The 24064-nt window shown below is 46.7% G+C and overlaps 1 protein-coding gene across 1 annotated transcript in view; it reads left to right on the plus strand.

Moving 5' to 3' along the window:
- Window positions 1-24064, plus strand: part of ANKFN1 (ankyrin repeat and fibronectin type III domain containing 1) — a 1140330-nt gene that overhangs the window by 635374 nt on the left and 480892 nt on the right. The window contains exon 10 of the mRNA XM_086928764.1: window positions 7614-7730. Within this exon, the coding sequence (XP_086784890.1) occupies window positions 7614-7730 (117 nt within the window). The remainder of the gene's footprint in view (window positions 1-7613; window positions 7731-24064) is intronic.

The following is a 24064-nucleotide window of genomic DNA, read 5'->3' on the forward strand; positions in this document are numbered from 1 at the left end:
GCCTTGAGACACTCACAGGTTAGTAGTGCGCGCTACAAATTTCCTGATTTATTAATTGTGATGCAACTGCTGGAGCACTCTATAGATTTTTGTAATATGTACAGAGTGCCAGATTAATGTCTGCTTGGGTAGGGTAGAAACAATAGTCCCATCCGGAAGGAATATTTCTGTAATCGGGACAGAGGGAGAAATGTTACAAATGAGGCGTGCTAAAAGGGTTACTGATTAGTCTGCTTGTTTATGATTATACTGAGTGTATGTATTGTAATCTATGAGGCAGAGTTGTTCGAGTAGTTCAGCATATTTCATTCTGGCTTCTTGTAGCTGTGCTTGTCGGGATGGATTAGCGATAGCTAAATTGTCGAGCCTGTTTAGTGAATCTTCCACCAAGGTGTCATCTGTGGAGCCCCGACGGTTGCCCTTTCCATTTTTTCCGCATTTTGATGACCTCCTAATTAGTTACGTGTGTTTCATGAATAAGAGCTATGTGGATTTTACACCAATTCAGTTGGGAATACATTCTGTGTTGTTTGTGGACTAACCCCATTCCCCGCACATTCCATGTCAATATTTTATATTAACCTAACACAACCATTCCATATCAGCCAGATGTAAAAGAGAACCCTAGGGAAGAACCAGGGATGCAATACAATGGGGGACATAGAGTAGACCAGGAACCAATGACCCTCCCACGAAATATAACACCCAATACTAGGGCCAACGATCAAACTATGTTGGTCCAAACATGTGCTAATACTTACTAATTCCAAATGGTTATACCATGCAGTAACTGCAGGGGGAGTGGATCCAATACAGAGCATGACTTCACAGTTACAAACAGAGCTACACTCATGGCGGGACCCTGTAGTATACTAGATTAAACAGAAACCTGGGGAAAGAAACATAGATTACAAATATTTCAATAATGTCTGACTTCCCTTCAGCAGTTAGTTTAGGTCCATAATAGTGGGAGATCCACAGAGATCTAAACTTAGTTCTAACCAAACAAGTCCTTTACAATTTGCGGGGTAATTGAGGGGAACAGGATGTCACTGCTCTCAGAGTTCAACGACATCATTTTGTCATCAGACTGTTCCGTGGATATGTCTTGTGTGGGGTTACGCATGGAGGCAGCTATCACCAATGCCGACTTCTGCTCCAGTAGGGCCTACTCCGGTGGTGGTTTTTTAGTGGATAGTGTACACAACACCCTACTGCGCCGGGATCCAGTCTTGTTTATCTGTGTCTGCATATGTCGTAGCAGTTGGTCTATATTGTCCAGTGACTGGGAGGGTAGAGTGGTCTCAAGCCAGTCATTGGCTGCTGCAGGGCAATAAAAAAGTGGGCTTTCTGATTATGAATAATTTTTAAACATGCTGGAAACTGCCAGGCCTTTTTCAGGTTGAGGACTTGGAGTTTCCGCTTGAGTGGCGATAAGTAGCTCTTGGCGCTGCACTTGCACCATGTAGTCTGGAAAAAGAGAGATCCTGACCTTTTCATATTGTATAGGAGCATTTTCACTGGCTTTTTGTAGTAAGTGATCACGGTCCCTGTAATTAAGGATACGGGCTATGAGTGGCCTGGGCGACATTCCTGCAGTTAGTCTGCCCGTAGGAATTTGGTGTGCTCGTTCCACGCAGACGAAGGTAAAGAGACCCTCTGGGGCTACATGTTCCCTGAGCCATTTTTCAGCAAACTGGGTCATGTTGGGGCCTTCGCAACGTTCTGGCATTCCAATAATGCACACATTATTGCATCTGGCTCTTCCTTCTGCATCTTCGACTCTATCGAACAGGGTAGTCAATTGTTTTTGTAGTTGGGACAGCTGGTCAGAGTGTTCCTTATGCTGTGGTGCGAGTTCTAACACTGTTTGCGCATGATCCTTGACAGTGTCTGAGAGTTGTTGTGATCTGCACGCAGAAGGGTAAGGCCAGTGGTAAAATAGATTGACGAGAGTCCCTGATTTCCTGAAGGATTTGATCCTGTTTATCAGGAGGGGGTGACAAAACCGTTGGTGGGCCACAACTCATGGAGGATGTCTGGGAAGCCGAGTCGGCGTCCCCCTGAGACAGTATATCTGTGGAAGGTATATCAGGTTGTTTTGCTTTTGTGCGCCCCAGTAAAAAGTTTGTGATGCAGTACTGTAGGTGAGAAGGGCCATAGAGGTACTGTCGACAGGTGTTAAGGCTGATCTGGGGATGGTGCCAACAAGCCAGGCTAGAGTGGTGCTGTTGCTGCAGGAGAGTGATAAGGCTGAATCAGGTGCTCTGAATATTTGTGTACCCTGGAGACAAACGGAACAGACTTGTGACCCAGCGATTAATAGTGTTGCGCTAGTCAGCCTCCATGAGTAGCACAACAGAGTGAGCGAAATGCGCCTGTACTGCACAGTGAGAGATCTTTCAACCGCCAAAGGGTAGGAACTGTGAAAAAGTCAGCTGGCAAATGGCACCACCTCTGTTGAATGAATTGCAATAGCCCACTGTTATCTGTTCAAAAAATCATCAGGATGAGTGTTTTAAGTCTGCAGAGCACCAAAGAGGAGCACAGCCCCACACCGGGTGATCCAAACACCTCAAAGCAATGCACAACACATGCACGATGATACTGAGGCAAAATAAGCACTGTGTAGGCCACTGAGGGTAATCCAGCATTAAATTGTATAGAGCCGTCTCATGTGCAAACATCGAACGCTCTAATCAGGAACACAAACAGGATAAGGGGGGCAGAACACTGCAGCTGCAGTCTAGTGTCAATCAAAAGTTAATTCAGTATTAGCAAGGACACAATATGCCCTCTTTTTCAGGTAAGTTATGGGGTTCGGGCACCGGTTGATTCAGCAGTGGTTGCCGGGGAGGCAACCAGGCATTGCAGGACGGCAACCCTCTGTTTAGTTTAGGAGCGCATTCTGCCTCACCTTATTGCCGGTAAGCATATATACATTTATTGTGTCCCATCATGGGCCGCCCCCGCTGGCGTCAAATGGGCACAAGGACGAAGAAAGCACAGACCCGTTCCGTGAAGAGAGAGCACGTCAGTGCAGGCGTCTAGGCCCCAGCAACCTCGAGGTAACAGGAATCACACTGATGTTGCCGGGCCCAATGAAGCAGACAAACCAACTTGCAGTTATGACGCCTCGCCAGGCTGTGTGCAGGCACGGCTGGAAATCGGCTACTCTGGACAGGTAGGAAAAGCAGGTGATCCCCACTGAGCGGGTCTGTGTGCAATCTGCGGTCCCAAAAGCAGACCCTCGCACAGCAAGGAAAGTGCATCCCATCACAATCACCGACGGGTGCAGGGCTTAGGCCCCCCGACTCGGTGGGTCCTCACTTCCTGCGTTTAGCCAATACTGTATGCACCTCCGGACAGGTCATGAGTCCACAGTGGGTTGCCACTGCTGCTGTGCCGAGATCAATGAGCGGCCTCCATCTCCAGGTAGGTCTCGCCCCTCAGTTTCACAAGGCCAGGGAGCATGGTGTTGGGCTTTTCAGGCTTTTCTCAGCAGTCGCGGGACTCCGCAGGGTTGTTATTGCAGTCAATCGACCCCTGCAGCCTCACCGTCGATAAGGGGGAAGATTTTGACAGGTTACGTGGTAAAAAGCTGGATTCTCCAGGTCCCAACCGGGAGCTCTGCTAAGTTGTGGCCACCATGCTTGGTAGTTGGCCATGACCCCACCTTTGTCAAAGATGTTATAGTCTTTTTTGCACGTAGATTTAGGTCAATAAGATCCTTTACTCAGGCGCACCAATGTGGGACTCTAAGGTCAGGTGACAGTTGCCCTACGAAAACAGACCTAAAAATCTATGTAGGCTAATGACTCTCCATTTACCATCTGTGCTGCTGCCAGAAAAAAAAAACATTATAAATGATCTAGTTAAAGAAGAAACCTTTTTTGGGGGGTTGGGGTAGTTTTGTATAGCACGAACTTGACCCAAAGGTATCAGAGCAATTTACATGAGCACCAGTTGCGTTAACATTAACTTTGGTATGCACTGGGAGATTAAGTGATTTGCCCAGAATCACAAGATGTTGAGTGACTTCTCTAGCCATATCCTCCTATAAGAGAATATAATGTCATGTGAGTGTGCCTGAAAGTTCAATCACAGGCAGCTGGATAAATAAACAAAATGATCACAGCTGGTGGAAGACAAACACTTGTGTTGTGGAAGCATGACACCTCTGCCCAATAAAAACATGTACTCCTGGCTCTCAACATGTACCCTCTCTTATCATTTTCACTTAATTGTATGGTGACAGCTGCGCTGTTAAGCCACACCATAAAAACATACAACTTCCTGAACATGTACAGCGTTGACATCTCTGCCACCTAAAACATTAATATCCAGATGGTGTTGTTTATATGTAGATTTTCCTATCATTATGGCCACATTAAAAGTTAGGTAGATTTAGGTGAGTAAATACTGAGCAGCTCGAACCAATGACTCTGTCAGTATTTCCACGCCTAAATCTTCATGTTATGACTTAATCTCTACAGAATGGGAATCAGCCACAAGGGCCTGTTATTTCTGGGTCAATTTCTGTAAGGTTTTAACACTTTCCTTTCCTTTTGGACCTTTAGGAACTTTAACAGTGACTCAGCAGCCAGATAAATCTACCTTGGCTACTGGTTTCTGTTAGAAATTGCGATTAATGCTGCTGTTTATAGGCAGATTTGCCTGCACAAGCCTTCAAAGTAATTGCGTCCCTCCTAGATTGCTCAATTCATCATGTGTAACCTCCATATTCAAAGTCCTTTATTAACTCATGACTATGGCAGATACCTGGGGGCATATTTATCATGCTTTCACACAGCGTAATGTGCCACCTTGCTGTGCTGGGCTGCACAAAAGGGCAGGAAAGTGCCATATTTAAGAGTGCATTCCTGACTTTTCATTGCACCATGGCCCAAAGTTGCCCACGTTGTAAGCAGTATTATTTTTGTACAGGGAGGGCATATTGCTGCACATAAACAATCCTGAGAGGCATATTCCTCTTTCTAAGCATGCTGTAGAATGAGGAAGAAATTAGTAGACATTAAGATGTTTATCCTCGTTAGGCCGCCTTTGGGCAGGAATAGCATTTTGATGCACTCCCACGTCTACCACTAGTGGTAAATATGCTCCAAAATCAATGGGAGGATGCATGGGAACTCCCACTCTCCACAATAGCTTCCCGGGGGCAGAATACTGCAAGACAGCGAGGTGCGCTTCTTTGCATTCCTTCAGATTTATCAAGCCATGCAAGGTCACACAAGGTGGCCCTGCGTGGCTTGATAAATCTGACTTTAGTGTTTTGTCGATCTTGCATCCCCTTACATGGCGCAAGGGTGACACAAAACTATAGTAAATATGGACTGAGGTTTGGATCATTTGGTTTTAGATTGGAAATAATCTTCCTGATTCTCTATGGTCTGAATCTAGATGAACTGGCCTTATGTGCGCAATGTAATCAATGACCAATGTACTGACGTACTGAAAAATGTGAAGCCCCCCATTGCAGAATGTTATCCAAAACCAGACGTTATGTATGGTCTGGTTTCATAACTGGAAACAATAGATTATTCATAGGGTAGGTGCAACTTTCTATTACACCTTTATATTTAAGTTGTGTGAGTATCTCTCTAACCTGTTTTTTAGCTCACAGTTTTCTGTTTTTAAATATATTTGCAGATAAATACAGACAGAGAACTATCTATTTTCTGGGATGTATTTATTTTTAACCCCTTGCGTGCTGCCTTCGGCCGTTGGCTGACGGGAGCACTACCTCCCTAGTGCGGAGCCCCGCCCACCCTTTAGAATGCCCGCACAGCGCCGGAAAAACCGCCACTGTTAAGGCGTTAAATACAGATAAATACAGGAAATACGTTTTCTTTAGGATGATACTCTCTAGTATCAATCATGAGTGCTAGGTCAGTAACTGTGCAGCTAAAAAAAATTAAAAGGCTTGCCAATTAACCCCTTCCCTGCTGGCCCGTTTCCGCCGCTGTGCGGTAAACAAATGAACAGGGGCGGGCCATGACGAACCCCAGCCGTCATCAGCACACGAGCACCGTAGTGCATGACGGCTGGGGTTCGTCATCAGCATGGAAGGGGTTAAGCTGAAATAATTGCAGCAGTGCAGCTTTCTGTGGTGTTCTACAATCAAAATGGTTTCCAATGACTATATGGTACTGTAAACAACTAAAATCCATTGGACATTTGAATGTGGGTAAACATTTGTTGATTAAATAAATGTGGAAATATACCCATTACAGCATAATTGTTTACTCTAAGCACAACATTTATATAAAGATAAATACAGATAAAATCGACAAAAAACAAATATGGATAAATACAGATGGAAATCTCAAATGATAAATACCCTAAAACTGGGAGCCCTAATTATATACAAGAATCAAAAATGCTTCAATAAATGTTGATATGCCGTGTTGGATTTTGTGCATTTCTTTGGGTGTGCATGAGGATCCAAAAGTAAGGGTGCTAGATCGGTTACCACAATTTCCTTGGAAGGTAAGCGTTGTCATGTTGTGAGGTTGCACGCACATTCATTATCCTGTAAGGTGAGGGGTGGCAATCGTGCACTGTGGACTAGCAGGGACACAGACCAACATATCCTAAGGGTGTGCACTGAATCAGACTGGCACAATCCTGACATCTATGTTGTCCAAGAAAGTCATTGTTTTACTTGAGAAGTACGAGCCGTACTACAATACTACGGAACAATGGTTCACTGAAGTTTCATTTGCTTATCAAGAACCTCTATACTTCTAATAGAAGACAAATATGTTTTAATGATTTACAGTTAACAGGTTTCACACTTCTACTTTTGAAAGATACTAAAAGGTTTTTAGGTTCCAGATCTGTGACTGGGGGTGAGTGTCTTCTTGTAGAAGATAAAGTTGTTAATCCTTGAGTATACAAATCCCGCATATGTGTACACAACCATATATGTAGCAAATTATTGATTTACAGTTAACAGGTTTCACACTTCTACTTTTGAAAGATACTAAAAGGTTTTTCGGTTCCAGATTTGTGAATGGGGGTGAGTGTCTGAAAAGTTTCAGCGCTCCGTCCATCATCTCCTTGTGTTTGCTTTGTTCCACCTTGTACTCCGTCTTAAGAGTCTTTAAAAGGAAAGGGTAGAGAATGAGTCGACATTTAATAGTGAGAAGTTGTGACTAATTGTGAGAAAAACTTTCATGTTGAGAGTTTTCACGATAGAACAAACTGTGAGATTATTGAGTAAAAAAAGTAAATTCTCAATTGAAATAATTAATTTTAGTATTCATAATAAAACAACTAAATGCATGCTCCTGTATTTATTCAAACTTAGATAGCATAGACATGTTTACTGTTCACTTTCATATAAGTGTTTTTTGTTGTTTTTGCAACTGATAAACCGTTTTATATCAATGTATTATTTTTACTATAAAGTTATATTTTATAATGCTTTTACGGTCCATCCACGTGAAAATGTTTTCATTAGGACAATTCTTGTTTTTATGGCTATTGTTCTCTGACCTGGATATTTAATGTCATTGCCTGTAAACACGTTACATGTTGTGCGTGAACAAAGCAAACTGTGCTCTAATGTGGTCCTGTATGTTTTCCAGCTGTCTTGTATGTGGGATGATATCAGATGGTTGAGGCAAAGTATGTCCATATCCATGTCGTCTTCAACAGCACTTCAGGCCAGACAAAAGATGTTGGCTGCAGCAGCACAGCTACAGGTTAGTTGAACATATTCAGTAGAATAATTCAGGAATGAAGCTTTATTCAGTTACAACTGCTCTAGTGAAAATTCCTGTTGACTAGTTCTACGTTTAGTTTACTGGATCCAGTTGTCAGCATGTGGAAATTTGAACATCCACTGCACTGCTGCAGAGAGAAGTTCAGTTGATTTCAATTCCCTTTAAGGAACTTGGAGCCTGATTTAGACTTCATAGTAAAATATTTACTTTGTCAGGGCAACAGATTGAAATAGTCGATCGCTCTAACAGAGTAACTGTACTCTGAATTTACAGATGCCTGCCGGCTCATTAGATATCCCTTAACATTTGCAGGAACCCATATCACAGAGGTTTTGATTTTATTTTGTTTTATTTTTATTTTTATTTAATGCGGTTTTATATAGCGCAAACATTACCCGAAGGTGTCAGAGCGCTTTACATAAGAACCAGCTGTGATACATAAGGATTTAGGATTACATGAGTTACATAAAAGATGCAAACACAAAAAAATTGCATATGTACAAGTGGTAAAGTCATACAAGGAAGAGATACAAGTAGAAAAAATTGTAAATGTACAAGTTGTAGAGTCACACAAGCAAGAGATACAAACAGAAAAAATTGCAAATGTACAAGTTGTAACGTCACTTAAGGAAGAGATAGAAATGGATAAACTCTAAGAGTCACAATGGAATGGTAGAGAGTACAGGTCTACTACATATACTAGTGGTTAGAGTTATCTGTATATACATGTATATACAAATAGTAGAATTTCTCATGTCAAGGCCCAAAAACCCCCCAAAAAAACAGGAGAGCAGAGATCCATTGGGGGTCAGAGGGGGGACGTAGTCACAGCACCAAGGGAGGGTGGGAGGGATACAAGGGCATGGAGAAAATGCAAATCAGAGGATCGTCAAGGGGGAAAAGAGGGAAAGGGGTAAAGGACAAGGGAATGGACAAGATGGCGGGTCTGGGTCCAGAGAAAAACGGCAGAGAACAGCAGCAAAATGGCGGTCATGACAAAAGTAGAGTAGTACATAAAAGTGACCAAGTGAGTTCTAAAGGTGCAACAGAGTCAAGGGAAACTTCTGGGACCTCGCTGCCGCATCAGCGTTCGGTCCTTACACTGGGCCCCCCTGCAGACTAGTCTGGCGGTCTGTTGGTTGATCCTGTTGCCCCTGAAACTGAATCTCAATCTGCGTTATGCCAGGATTTAATTATTCATATTGACTGTGCAAACAAACTCCTTCAGATCCATTGATAATACATATGATTGTGTTAATCGTCTAATGTTTTGAAGAGTCGTTCGCATGAATCTGATTGTCACACTCGTCATTGTGTTCCATTTAAGCTATGCACAAAGTGTATACACCGGGCTGATTTAAAGGTGGGTTGGTGGCCAACCATTCTGCAATGAAGCGAAAGCAGTTGCCTTCATTAGCCCCACCAAGTAAGACTCCTTACCAGCTGAGATCGCTTTGGTGACTCTGCTTCCACCAACATTGGAAACCTTTCATCAAAACTGTAATGCTAAGTGGGCTGCCATTTTAAGGTAGTCCACTCAGAATTATTCTTGTTTTTTTTCAGAAACAAACCCCCAATGGAAGAGTTTATTTCTGAGAAACAAAAAATTAACCACCCTGAGTTTCTTCCTGTGCCTGCACTTTTCTATTCATGATTCATGTTGCACTTTTTTCACCTTAATTTATAATTGCATGTTTTGAGTATTTTTCTACTGTGTATAGAAGCTAGAAGCTGCATTCACCGATGTACTGAATATGATTTTTGTAAATAAGTCTACAACGAACCACTGTTGTTTCTTATGTATTTATTATTGCCCCTGGTTTGTATTCTAGCATATTGGGCATCCCTTTGTTTTGCATCGTGGAATAGTTTTTCTTTTGCTTTGCACTCTAGGATGGCGACCAGGCAATCTCATTTACAGCAGATATATTTCCATTGCTTAAAAAAAACACACACTTCTAAGATGGCCACTTCGCAAGTGTGTACAAGGACCCCAGTCATTATTTCTTAGGGTCTGATTACAAGAATAGGTGCAATTTATCGTACCTGGTAAATAACGATACCATAGGGTACATTATTTAGGGTCTGATAATTAGCACCTCTTATGAGTTTCTGGGGCATAACATGCAGGCTTTGGTGTTTAAGGCACCAAAATATGCATGATACATTAAATGCTGTCTGCTTTCCCTGGTTACATTTTGACAGGTTTGACGTGCTGAAATGTAACAAATGTTGTTATTTAATGCCTCCAATAATTATTGAATGTTTTAAATGAAACCAAACTCATAATTCCGACCCATGCATAAACAGCATAACTAGGGCCATACTGTATAAGCCAAATAATTCCTAGAAGGCCGTCATGAATGAATTCATGTAGTCATGGGCCCAGGGTCTATTCATTTTTCAAAGTTTAGAACAGAGTTGCAAATGAGGGGGGACATGGAGAGAATGAGAGGGAGAGATGAGTCTCTTGTGCCCTACAGTGTAAGATCCTGAGTACATCCCATTGAATTAAAACATGGTGAGACCAAAATGTTTCTTGGGAGGCACAAACACAAGAATGCACGTGAATGTCTTCAAACCATGAGTGTGGGGTAGACACAATGCTCACTCTATGGTGATTTAGTTGGTTTGTTCGCAAAAAACAGCTACTGCTTTTTGAAGGTGAAATGTAAAAAGGCTTTGCTGATGTATACAATTTTAACTGTCTTCAATATGAGCAAAGGTTATATAGCTTTACAACATAATGCCAAAAAAACAAATAGAACATGTGACAGGTCCTGTACTCCATTTTTCGTTTAAGAGATTTTGCCACTCCCTTGCACTGTGTCCTGACTATATTCCTATATCATTTGTTGGAGAAAGGTCATGAATTTGACATTTACATTGAAATAGGGAAACCTATGCCTCTAAATTAGGCACAAGAAATTACCTTGGGCCACATGCATCAAAGGAGAAACTGGTCGCAAATGGGCAGATTCTCGCAATTTGCCCATTTCCGACCGGTATTTTTGCATTTGGGATGCATCATCACAAATGCAAAAATCATAATTTAAGGAATAGCAAAATTTGCAATTACTTAAATTGTGATTGCATTTAAGGAATCACAAATTGCAATGCCTCAAATGCATTGCATGATGACATTGAAAATAATGATTTCGCTATTAGGGGAAGCAAATTACCGCCAAATGAAACTTGATGGTAATTTGCAAAAACTTTGAAAAATGCACTAAAGTGCATTTTTTTTTAAAGTTCCTCTTTACACAAGCACATGCCCTTGAGGCATGTGTGTGCGCAACATGTGTTCACATTACAATTTCATGGGTGCAACAGGGTGTCATTTGGCACCCTTGTACCCTTGAAATTGCATATGCAATTTTTGAGTACCTATGGCCTATGGCCTGTAGGCCCATAGGAATGAATGGGAAGCAATTCCTTATTTGCGACTTGCAATTTGCGTAGGAATCACTATTTTTTCAGCCATTCCTACATGCATAGGCTTTTGCGATTCTATAATTGCGATTCCTTAATGCATGTGCCCCTTGATACTTCCTTGTCCTGAAGTTAGGCAAACTTTGTTTATATGGTTTATCTCTCCACAGTGTACAACATTCAGCTTGAAATTCTGCTGATAGACTGCTACTTTAAATATTTTTACAGATGGAGTAGTGAAACAGAGCCCGAGAACTCCTGTTGCATAAGATTTAACTTCATCAGAGTAAAGCTCACTAAACTTGTAATTTCATACATTTTCTCCTGTCCCGCAGTGGCGGCTGGTGACATTTGAAAGTGGTGAGTGCAAAAAACGCGTGGCGGAATGCACCTTGGCGAGCGAGCGTAGCGAGCGAGCCCGATCCGTATAAGGAGCGTTCGGGGAGGTTTCCCCCCAAGAAAATTTTGAAAAAGAGTAGGCAAACGGTGCATTTTGAAGCAAATTTGAGAAAGCAAGAAAGTTAAAAAAGCAATTGTGAAAGTACAGTTATTACATTAATAAAGAAATGTCAATGTCACATAATGACATCGGTAGTTGCTTATTCAGTATAAATCACAGAACTGCATAACAGACTTCGAGATAACCATGCTGAGTACCATTCATACATAGCACATTTGCCATCAAAATGCTCTTTTATGTAAGCATTCATCTTAACTGTTTTAGCTTGTAAAATAAGTAAATCAGTGGCAGTTGGTGATTTTTCAAAGTGTAAAAAAGTTAGAACCAAGTGAGCCCAACCGATATAAGTCACGATCAGGGGGAGGGGGTTCTTCCTCTGAGATGTTTTTGAAGGAAAAAAATGGCAAATAGTGCATTTTAAGCTAATTTAGACAAAAAATGAAAAGGCAATAAGAATCTAGAGCACACATAGGGTGCACGACAACTGAGCTGCCTCTTTGTTAATGGCATTATTGTAAGGAAGGAGGCTGAACACTTCTAGTAAAGTACACCTGCACCCCAGTAAGCAGCCTAGAGACAGTGTTGAACTAAACCTGACTTGTATTTTTATTTGTCACAAATCTAACAAAAAATAAAAACATAAGTGGGCAGTGTAAGGCACAATACCCACCATAAAAGCTTTAATGTGAAAACACACTTCCCAGTATAATAACTAAGACATACACAGCGACAGTCCTATCCTGCCTCGGCATTGTGGCTTTTATTGAAAAAAGGTTACTAGACGGAATACACAATCTCCCAAATACATTTCGTAACTATTTCTCACAGAGAAACACCGATCACATGCATCAGTGTACAATGCTGTTGCTTTATAAAATATAAAAGCTAACAGTTGAAAAACTGCTGAAAAAATATTTAAAAATCATAACAAAGCACAACAGTGCATCACTGCTGCATTATCGGTAGAATTGCCTGTAAATTGGAAAGTCACCCGAGGTCAGCTCCTTACCCCCAGAAACATCAACGTCCAAAATCATATAGGTGTTTTGCAAGGTATGGGAGATTGCATGCACTTTACCTGCTGCAGACAATGTTTGTGGTAATACTAGAGAAGTAAACAGTAAAAGCAGCCTTCCAGACCATAAAACAGGAGCACAAACATAAAAAAACTGCCTACTCATTCCCATTATTAAACGTTACCTCACTGTGTTAGTGATGACTTCACTTGGCCTCAGGAGTCCGCTGACAGAAGGGTTCCCACTTCACCTCTACTCTTGCCTTCTGTCAGCAGAATCTGTTGCACAGATTGCACTGCATTTTACTCTACTAAGTTAAAGGCATCAAATGGCGTGCCAGCCACCGAGCTTAGGCAGCAAGGAGCCTTTGATGTGGTTTCTGACACTTGCAATAATGTGAAACTCTAAGTAGGTATTCTGGGTTTGCAGACGTCTTTACAGCACTAAAGCGAAATAACTTGCTCTCTCTGACATACTTTGGGAGCTCTCTGACACCAATCTATAAATAGGAGCAGATTGGCTTAGTTTGGAACACATGTATCCATATCAGAAAGCTGTGGCAGAACCTGCTATTGAGCAGCACATATACATGTTGTATAGTGACAGCACACCCCTGTGAGGTCACGGACTGCTCCTGGCAGAAGCCGCTTGCTAGTCCTGATCTCGAGGCGGTTCTGGGCTGCTCAATACCTTGAGAATGTGTATTTGCCACGTTGCCAGAATAAAGTCCAGAACACTTCAGGACGGGTCCTCCAAACGCGCTCCTGGCAGGCGCGTCCAATATCACACCAACGATCGCTCCAAAGCAGCAACCAGAGGACACAGCGGGGAAAGGAAATTCTTTTAATCAATCAATCAATCAATCATAGACATTTATAGAGCGCTCTACTTACCCAGAGGGTCTCAAGGCGCTAGGGGGGGGGGGTGCTGCTACTGCTCGAACAGCCATGTCTTGAGCTTCTTCCTGAAGGCGAGGTGGTCTTGGGTCAGTCGCAGGTCGGGAGGGAGGGAGTTCCAGGTCTTGGCGGCGAGGTGGGAGAAGGACCTTCCTCCTGTCATCACTCTTCAGATGCGGGGGACGGTGGCGAGGGCGTGGCTGGCTGATCGGAGGTGTCGTTTGGGAGCGTAGAAGTTGATGCGGTTGTTGAGGTAGCTCGGGCCTTGATCGTGAAGGGCTTTGTGTGCGTGGGTGAGGAGACGGAAGGTGATTCTCTTGTTGACCGGGAGCCAGTGCAGGTCTCTCAGGTGTCCGGAAATGTGGCTGTGGCGTGGGACGTCGAGGATGAGTCTAGCTGAGGCGTTCTGGATTCGTTGGAGTCTCTTCTGGAGCTTGGCGATGGTACCGGCATAGAGGGTGTTGCCGTAGTCCAGTCGGCTGGTGACGAGGGCCTGGGTGACCGACTTCCTGGTCTCGGTGGGGATCCACCGGAAGATCTTCCGTAGCATGCGTAGGATGTTGAAGCACAACGAGGAGACGGCGTTGACTTGCCTGGTCATGGAGAGGGAGGAGTCCAGGATGAAGCCCAGGTTGCGTGCGTGGTCTGTCGGTTTGGGTGCGGTGCTCAGGGCGGGGGGCCACCAGGAGTCATCCCAGGCGGAGGGCGAGGATCCCAGCATGAGGACTTCCGTCTTGTCCGAGTTCAGCTTCAGGCGGCTGGTCGACATCCACTCGGCTACCTCTTTCATCCCTTCGTGAAGGTTGGTTCTGGCGGCGGCGGGGTCGTTGGTCAGGGAGAGGATCAGCTGGGTGTCGTCGGCGTAGGAGATGATGTTCAGGTTGTGTTGACGTGCGATGGCCGCGAGGGGGCTCATGTAGACATTGAAGAGGGTTGGGCTCAGCGAGGATCCTTGGGGTACGCCGCAGATGACTTCGGTGGCCTCTGACTTGTACGGTGGTAGACGGACTCTCTGTGTTCTTCCGTCGAGGAAGGAGATGATCCATTCCAGTGCCTTCTCCTGGATTCCGATGTTGCTGAGGCGCTGCACTATGGTGCGGTGGCAGACGGTGTCGAAGGCCGCGGAGAGGTCTAGGAGGATGAGGGCCGCTGTTTCTCCGTTGTCCATCAGGGCTCGAATGTCATCGGTGGCAGCGATGAGGGCGGTCTCGGTGCTGTGGTTGGCCCGGAAGCCAGACTGCGAGGGGTCGAGGGATTCATTCGTCTCGAGGAAGGCGGCCAGCTGCTTGTTGACGGTCTTCTCGATGACTTTGGCCGGAAACGGGAGCAGCGAGATGGGGCGGTAATTCTTGAGTTCGGTGGGGTCCGCTGTTGGTTTCTTGAGTAGAGCGCTGAGTTCGGCGTGCTTCCAGCTCTCGGGGAAGGTGGCGGTGGTGAAGGAGGTGTTGATGATGTCCCGTAGGTGGGGTGCGATGACAGCATCGGCCTTGTTGAAGATGTGGTGAGGGCAGGGGTCGGTCGGAGATCCGGAGTGGATGGAGTTCATCATGCGGATGGTGTCTTCGGTGCTGATCGGGGTCCAGGTGCGGAGGGTGGTGGTGGGGGGCGTTGGTTCGGTCGTGTCGGTCGTGTCGGTCGTGGCGCTCGTCGGTTGGATGCTGAAGCTGTTGTGTATGTCCGCGATCTTGTTGTGGAAGTAGGAGGCGAGGGAGTTGCAGAGTTCTTGCGATGGGGTGATGTCGTTGTTTCCGGCGTTGGGGTTGGAGAGCTCTTTCACGATGTTGAAGAGTTCCTTGCTGTTGTGTGCGTTGTTGTCCAGGCGGTCCTTGAATGCAGTTTTCTTGGTGGCGCGGATCAGTTGGTGGTGCTTCCGGGTGGCGAGCTTGAGGGTGGTCATGTTGTCCGGTGTTGGCTCCCTTCTCCAGGCTTTCTCGAGGGCTCGGCAGTTCTTCTTGGAGCTCTTGAGTTCGTCGGTGAACCATGGGGCCTTCTTGCTGCCGGGTCTGCTGGGCGGGGTCCTCAGTGGGGCGAGTTCGTCCGCGCAGTTGCTGATCCACTTCGTGAGGTTGTCCGCGGCCTGGCTGGGGTTCGCTGAGCTGGCGGGAGGGTGCTGGCTCAGGGAAACGGCGAGCTGGTCGGCTGTGATCTTGTTCCAGCTTCTTCGGGCAACCTGTTGCTGGTGGTGGTGGATCGTCGTTCTTTTGAAGGTGAAGTGGACGCAGCTGTGGTCCGTCCAGTGGAGTCCAGTGGCGTGGGTGAAGGCGATGTTAATGAACACCTCCAGCAGAACAAACACCTCCGGCATAATGCATTTTGGCTCATAGGCCTTCCTCAGATTCCGCTAATGAGGTGCATGTTATACCAACCCTTCCCTTTGAGACTCCAACGGCTCTCTCATTGGTGAGAGTTCAGCTATCCCCACTTAGATGTTACTAGTCTCCGCTGTAGTCTCGAGTCCTGGACTACAGCTCCCAGCATGCCACTGGACGGGTAAGATCTACTGTGGGGACCAATTATCTTAAATAGTGCCGTAATGCCTTGCAAAAGAGAGGTGCTTACGTTGAAAATCTGGGTAACTTTGTTCACAGGGTGTTCTGGATCCCCTCGAGTCCCCTACGTCCAGCCCCAATCAAGAGACTCAGCCGGGACCTGGAATGCTTGTATAGTGACAGCACACCCCCGTGAGGTCACGGACTGCTCCTGGCAGAAGCCGCTTGCTAGGCCTGATCTCGAGGCGGTTCTGGGCTGCTCAATACCTTGAGAATGTTTATTTGCCACGTTGCCAGAATAAAGTCCAGAACACTTCAAGACGGGTCCTCCAAACGCGCTCCTGGCAGGCGCGTCCAATATCACACCAACGATCGCTCCAAAACAGCAACCAGAGGAAACAGCTGGGAAAGGAAATCCTTTTAATGAACACATCCAGCAGAACAAACACCTCCGGCATAATGCATTTTGGCTCATAGGCCTTCCTCAGATGCCGCTAATGAAGTGCAGGTTACACCAACCCCTCCCCTTGAGACTCCACCGGTCCTCTCATTGGTGAGAGTTCAGCTGTCCCCACTTAGATGTTACTAGTCTCTGCTGTAGTCTCGAGTCCTGGACTACAGCTCCCAGCATGCCACTGGCCGGGTAAGTGCTACTGTGGGGACCAATGTTCTCAAATAGTGCTGTAATGCCTTGCAAAAGAGAGGTGCTTACGTTAAAAATCTGGGTAACCTTGTTCACAGGGTGTTCTGGATCCCTTCGAGTCCTCTACGTCCAGCCCCAAGCACGAGACTCATCCGTGCCCTGGAATTCTTGTAGAGTGACAGCACACCCTGTGAGGTCACGGACTGCTCCTGGAAGAGCCACTTGCTAGGCCTGATCTCGAGGCGGTCTGGGCTGCTCAATACCTTGATAATATTTATTTGCCAAGTTGCCAGAATAAAGTCCAGAAAACTTCAGGACGGGTCCTCCAGGCTCGTCCAATATCACACCAACGATCGCTCCAAAACAGCAACCAGAGGACACAGCAGGGAAAGGAAATCCTTTTAATGAACACCTTCAGCAGAACAAACACCTCCGGCATAATGCATTTTGGCTCATAGGCCTTCCTCAGATGCCGCTAATGACGTGCAGGTTACACCAACCACTCCCTTTGAGACTCCATCGGCTCTCTCATTGGTGAGAGTTCAGCTGTCCCCACTTAAATGTTACTAGTCTCTGCTGTAGTCTCGAGTCCTGGACTACAGCTCCCAGCATGCCACTTGCCGGGTAAGTGCTACTGTGGGGACCAATGTTCTTAAATAGTGCTGTAATGCCTTGCAAAAGAGAGGTGCTTACGTTGAAAATCTGGGTAACCTTGTTCACGAGGTGTTCTGGATCCCCTCGAGTCCCCTACATCCAGCCCCAATCACGAGAATCAGCTGGGCCCTGGAATGCTTGTATAGTGACAGCACACCTCGTGAGGTCACGGACTGCTCCTGGCAGAAGCCGCTTGCTAGGCCTGATCTCGAGGCGGTTCTGGGCTGCTCAATACCTTGAGAATATTTATTTACCATGTTGCCAGAATAAAGTCCAGAACACTTCAGGACGGGTCCTCCAAACGATCTCCTGGCAGGCGCGTCCAATATCACACCAACGATTGCTCCAAAACAGCAACCAGAGGACACAGCGGGGAAAGGAAATCCTATAAATGAACACCTCCAGCAGAACAAACACCTCCGGCATAATGCGTTTCGGCTCATAGGCCTTTCTCAGATGCCGCTAATGACGTGCAGGTTACACCAACCCCTCCATTTGAGACTTCACCGGCTCTCTTATTGGTGAGAGTTCAGCTGTCCCCACTTAGATGTTACTAGTCTTCGCTGTAGTCTCAAGTCCTGGACTACAGCTCCCAGCATGCCACTGGCCGGGTTAGTGCTACTGTGGGGACCAATGTTCCTAAATAGTGCTGTAATGCCTTGCAAAAGATTGTTGCTTACGTTGAAAATCTGGGAAATCTTGTTCACGGGGTGTTCTGGATCCCCTCGAGTCCCCTACAACCAGCCCCAATCATGAGACTCAGCCGGGCCCTGGAATGCTTGTATAGTGACAGCACACCTCGTGAGGTCAAGGACTGCTCCTAGCAGAAGCCGCTTGCTAGGCCTGATCTCGAGGCGGTTCTGGGCTGCTCAATACCTTGAGAATGTTTACTTGCCATGTTGCCAGAATAAAGTCCAGAACACTTCAGGACCGGTCCTCCAAACGCGCTCCTGGCAGGCGCGTCCAATATCACACCAAGAATCACTCCAAAACAGCAACCAGAGGACACAGCGGGGAAAGGAAATCCTTTTAATGAACACCTCCAGCAGAACAAACACCTCCAGCATAATGCATTTCGGCTCATAGGCCTTCCACAGATGCCGCTAATGACGTGCAGGTAACACCAACCCCTCCCTTTGAGACTCCACCGGCTCTCTCATTGGTGAGAGTTCAGCTGTCCCCACTTAAATGTTACTAGTCTCTGCTGTAGTCTCGAGTCCTGGACTTCAGCTCCCAGCATGCCACTGGCCGGGTAAGTGCTACTGTGGGGACCAATGTTCTTAAATAGTGCTGTAATGCCTTGGAAAAGAGAGGTGCTTTCGTTGAAAATCTGGGTAACCTTGTTCACGGGGTATTACCTACTGGCGGTCGCCAGTAGGTATATATAGTTAGGATTTTTTCTCTATGGGACTTTTGAAAATTCTATGTCTAATAACTTTGGCGTTTGTGGACGGAATCGGCTGAAATTTTCAGGAAAATGTCACATTTTGTTTCTGAGCAGCCCCTGAAAATTTGGGGGGGTTTCGTCAAGGGGTGGGCCGAGAAAAAAGGGGGGTCCCAAAACGCGTTTTTCCCATTCATTTTTCCATAGGGCGTTTGGCCTCACTTTTAGCTCGAACGGCTGAATGGATTTGCACGAAACTTGGCAAAATTGTAGGGACTGTTAGCCCGATGTGCCTTTGCTGGGTCTCAATATATGTGCTCCAGTGGATTTTGAGAAATTAACGTTTTAAAAAACAGATATATCTGTGACAGCGTCCCGGGTAGCGATCCGGTTCGCGTACTTTTCGCGTTACGGAACTTTCCGAAGCGAAGCTGATTAGCTCTCCGGTGTCTGTCAACATTCTAAACAGTCCGGAACGGCCGCCATCTTGCCTCTCGGTAGGATCGAGAGACAAGAGGAGGAGAAAAACGAAGGGGGAATTTAATGAAAGGGGACAAGGTAGACCCCTCTTGACCCCCTAGGAATGATGTTGGAGTTATTAAAGGGTCCCGTGGGGCAAATACATTTTTTTTATTTTTCGCGGTAGAAGCGCTTTCCGGTAGCGAAACGGGAATTCGCCATTTTGTGTTTCGTTTTAATTAAATTACAAGATGGAGGAAAAACAATGTGAGAAAATGGGTATAAGGGGGTACGGGAGACGTATCCTGAACCCCTATGTTTTCTGAGGGTGGCTGAGGATGCTCATATATGTTTTTTGATACATGTCTTCCAGCGGCTGCGCGTGAGAGGATTTTTTTTTGCTGCGTGACGTCTGTTAACGTTCGATTCGAAGGAAATCAGGAAGTGTTGACTGCCATTTTGTCACTGCGAGTAAATATATTGTTAAAAATAATTGTTATAAATTAATCCGTATTGATAAACATTGTCTGCGCCATCTTGCCTTTTTTCCAATGCCACACTTTTGTCGTGCACAGCAGCCATTTTAGATGCCTTGACCAGACCCACTCTCTGCACGTCGCCGATCCTCAGCATGGCTCCCCACCCTCGCAAGCATCTCCCCCACGCACTGGTCACCCCCGCTCTCTCTCTCATGCATGGGCCATAAACCTCCCCCCATCTGCGCAGGTCTTCCCTGAGAATCACACCCTGTCCCGCCCGACACCTCCCTTTCACCCTATTCACTACCGCACCCTCTGGGGGTACGGGAGACGTATCCTGACCCCCTATGTTTTCTGAGGGTGGCTGAGGATGCTCATATATGTTGATACATATCTTCCAGCGGCTGCGCGTGAGCGGATTTTTTATTTTTTGCTGCGTGACGTCTGTTAAGGTTCGATTCGAAGGAAATCAGGAAGTGTTGACCACCATTTTGTCACTGCGAGTAAATATATTGTTAAAAATAATTGTTATAAATTAATCCGTATTGATAAACATTGTCTGCGCCATCTTGCCTTTTTTCCAATGCCACACTTTTGTCGTGCACGGCAGCCATTTTAGATGCCTTGACCAGACCCACTCTCTGCACGCCACCGATCCTCAGCATGGCTCCCCACCCTCGCAAACATCTCCCCAACGCACTGGTCACCCCCGCTCTCTCTCTCATGCATGGGCCATAAACCTCCCCCCATCTGCGCTGCTATTCCCTGAGAATCACACCCTGTGCCCGCCCGACACCTCCCTTTCACCCTATTCACTACCGTACCCTCTGACACTCCTCTTCCTCTGTGTCTGATTGTCCAGGCCGGTCCCAGGCTATCACTTAGCCCTGCGGATGTAGTTTATGGCCCCAACTGTAAAGAATCACCCCTCTTCAAAGGAGTTACAGTAGATCAAGGCCCCCACCCCATGAGATCCGTCACACCACACGCGTTCCTACTATCTGACAACGATCCTGTATTGTGATTGGGGAGGGGATTCTCACTGTGAGGGTGTGTGGGATCGAGCCTGAAGCGGAAGATTCAAGGGATGTCTTTTTGTACATTAAAGTCTTCACAATTATGTGTCACATTAAAAATATATAGCACTCCAACAAAGTAGTATGATTATAACACTTTAATAACTTATAAATATATACAACGCTCCAACAAAGTAAACACGTTGAAAAAAAACATTTTAAACAAAGCAACAATGGGCTGCTGTGAGGTGGCGTCAGTAACGGTCCTTTGTGCGAATAGGCCGAAGGCAGCACAACGCGCCGAGATTCGGACGGCACCCAGGTGATGTCCAGTAAGTGGTCGCACTGGTCATGGCATCCTACAATGCTGCGCCCAAAAACGGCGTGGGGCGCCCCGGGGGGGGGAATCGGAACGAACGGGCCTCCCCCGCCTCCCCAGCTGGAGGCTCCTCTGTTGCAGTGGGGCGCCCCTTTACCGTTTCAGTCGCCATTCTGCTGTTTACCGCCCGCTTTTGCTGCACTGTGCCTCATCCGCCATTCAGCTGAGTTGCACCCGCTCTTGCGGCTACAGCGTCTCGCCCACCATCCAGCTGAGTTGTGCTCGCTCCTGCGGCAACAGTGTCTCGCCCACCATTCAGTTGAGTTGCGCCCGCTCTTGCGGCTACAGCGTCTCGCCCACCATCCAGCTGAATTGCGCCCACTCTTGCGGTGCAGCGATAGGCGGCTGCCACAGGACTCTTAAAATGGCGGCCGGCTCTTCGGATTTGGGCCTGGTCCACTAAAATGGCCCTGGGACACATTTGAACTCGGACATTTGCCTGCTAGGGCTTGGGCCCCATTCTCGAAAGCGTCCCCTCAGCCTTGAAGATTCTACAAAAGTCATCGGAGCCCCCGACTCCCGCAGGCTTCCGGTGGGGAGCGGCTGCCATGATTGCTCGCGGAATAGCCACGACGGAGCTACGAGATGGTGATGCTCTCATGCTGACGCCAGCTTCAGTCTGAAACATCCAGAAACACTGTAGACTACCAATTCGATCAGTTCCGGTGGAGCCCCAACGTGACCCGGTAGAGAAGAACTTGCCCTCCCCTCTTTGACTGATGGTTCTTATAGCCTGTCCCTTCTGTTGTCATTTAACAGAACTTTTTGGACTGCTGAAAGGGGTTGTGTTCCGACCGCTGGTTGGTGGAGACATTTTGACTATATTCTGGACCTGCGTTGTCGCGTAATGCGTCATATGACGCGCCGCGTTAGCGCACCCGGAAGTGCTCCGGTGCGCGAGGCGCAGCTTCCCGGAAACGTTCCAGAGCACGGCGCGCGGCGCGCAGCGCGCAGCGCGTAACGTAAGCATAACCGGTCATGTGACTTGTTAATAAAACTTTTCATTGGTTCATTTTACTTTTGTTATTCTAATGATGAAAGGCTTGGTCATATGGCCTAAAAATAACACTTTTCATTGCTTTCGAACATTTTTTTTTCCCAAATGATGAAAGCCCCACCTTTTTTTTTCTCACTCTGACTTGTAAAGCTAAGGACCCAGATGCATTTACAGTTTATCACTAACAATGTTCCAGGCTAATGTATTTTCCCGGGAAATTTACAACTGTCCTGCAAGTAAAATATTCCTATTTCGAGAAAAAGGGCGTTTCTTCATCCCATGAGGGAGCCGTTGAACAAAAGAGGCTCGGCCTGCTGTCTTAGTCGCTGATAGGCATGAATATCGGATTCTTATCGATCACTTTATGTTGCAGGAGTGGAAAACACAACAGCCCTTGACCATTTATGTTTACTGCGTTCCTGCGTATTATACCTTTTAACCTTCATGTAATCGGGCTGCTTTATTTCACTTGCCTTTTACTGATTCGAAAACAGTGGCTATTATTCAAAACTTTACCAATCTAGGTACTACTACCATGTTTTGTTTTAAAAACCTTTATTGTGAAAATGTCAGTATACAAATACGGGCCTATAACCACGTGGGCCGGCCACGGAGCAAACTGGAATCGTATATGATGAGGGGACATTTACACTGTAGAAGAACGTAACGGGCGACCCATTAGGTTGCAAGAACTAAGGTGTCTAACAGTTGCGGAATCGGTGGACGTACATTTTATAATTAAAGTACGACAGGGCCAGTTACAATAAAATTATCTAGATATACATTTGCGGGCAAGTACCATGGGTGACGTTAATTCGAACTTTCAATAGTACAGTAATCAATAACACATCAGAACTTAATATCAATAGGGATGTCCAAATGTTCAGTCAGTACTCGTCCCCGCCCGCCATGTGCTTCAAAACTGCATACGTATCTCGTGATATCAAGGTTGGGCAACCAGTACACAACAAGAAGTTTCGAGTCCCATTTATACCGGCGCCATTTTGGGCAAGGCCGGGCAGGTCCAGGATATAGTCAAAATGTCTCCACCAACCAGCGGTCGGACCAGAACCCCTTTCGGCAGTCCAAAAAGGTTCCGTTAAATGACAACAGAAGAGATAGGCAACAAGAACAATCAGTCAAAAGAGGGGACGCTTTCGTGAATGGGGCCCATGCCCTAGCAGGCAAGCGTCCGAGTTCCAAGGTGTCCCAGGGCCATTTTAGTGGACCAGGCCCAAATCCAAAGAGCCGGCCGCCATTTTGAGAGTCTTGTTGCAGCCGCCTTTCGCTGCACAGCAAGAGAATTCAGCTGGATGGTGGGCGAGACGCTGTAGCCGCAAGAGCGGGCGCAACTCAGCTGAATGGCGGATGAGGCACAGTGCCGCAAGAGCGGGCGCAATTCAGCTGAATGGCGACTGAAACGCTAAGGGGCGCCCCACTGCAGCAGAGGAGCCTCCACCTGGGGAGGAGGGAGAGGCCCGTTTGCGCCGCCTCCCCCCCCCCCCGGGCACCCCACGCCGTCTTTCGGCGCAGCATTGTAGGATGGCCATACCAGTGAAACTTGCTGGACACCACCTCGGTGCCATCCGGATCTCGGCGCGTTGTGCTGCCTTCGGCGTACTGTAGCAGCAAGAGTGACCGCAACTCAGCTGGACACGCCGTCTTTCGGCGCAGCATTGTAGGATGGCCATACCAGTGAAACTTGCTGGACACCACCTCGGTGCCATCCGGATCTCGGCGCGTTGTGCTGCCTTCGGTGTACTGTAGTAGCAAGAGTGACCGCAACTCAGCTGGACGGCGAGTGAAACGCTAAGAGGCGCCCCAATGCAGATGAGGTGCCTCCACCTGGGGAGGTGGGAGAGGCCCGTTTGCGCCGCCCCCCCCCCCCCGGGCACCCCATGCCGTCTTTCGGCGCAGCATTGTAGGATGGCCACACCAGTGAAACTTGCTGGACACCACCTCGGTGCCATCCGGATCTCGGCGCGTTGTGCTGCCTTCGGCCTACTGTA

The sequence above is a fragment of the Lissotriton vulgaris genome, chromosome 7, assembly GCF_964263255.1.
Source record: "Lissotriton vulgaris chromosome 7, aLisVul1.2, whole genome shotgun sequence".
Taxonomy (NCBI): Eukaryota; Metazoa; Chordata; class Amphibia; order Caudata; family Salamandridae; genus Lissotriton; species Lissotriton vulgaris.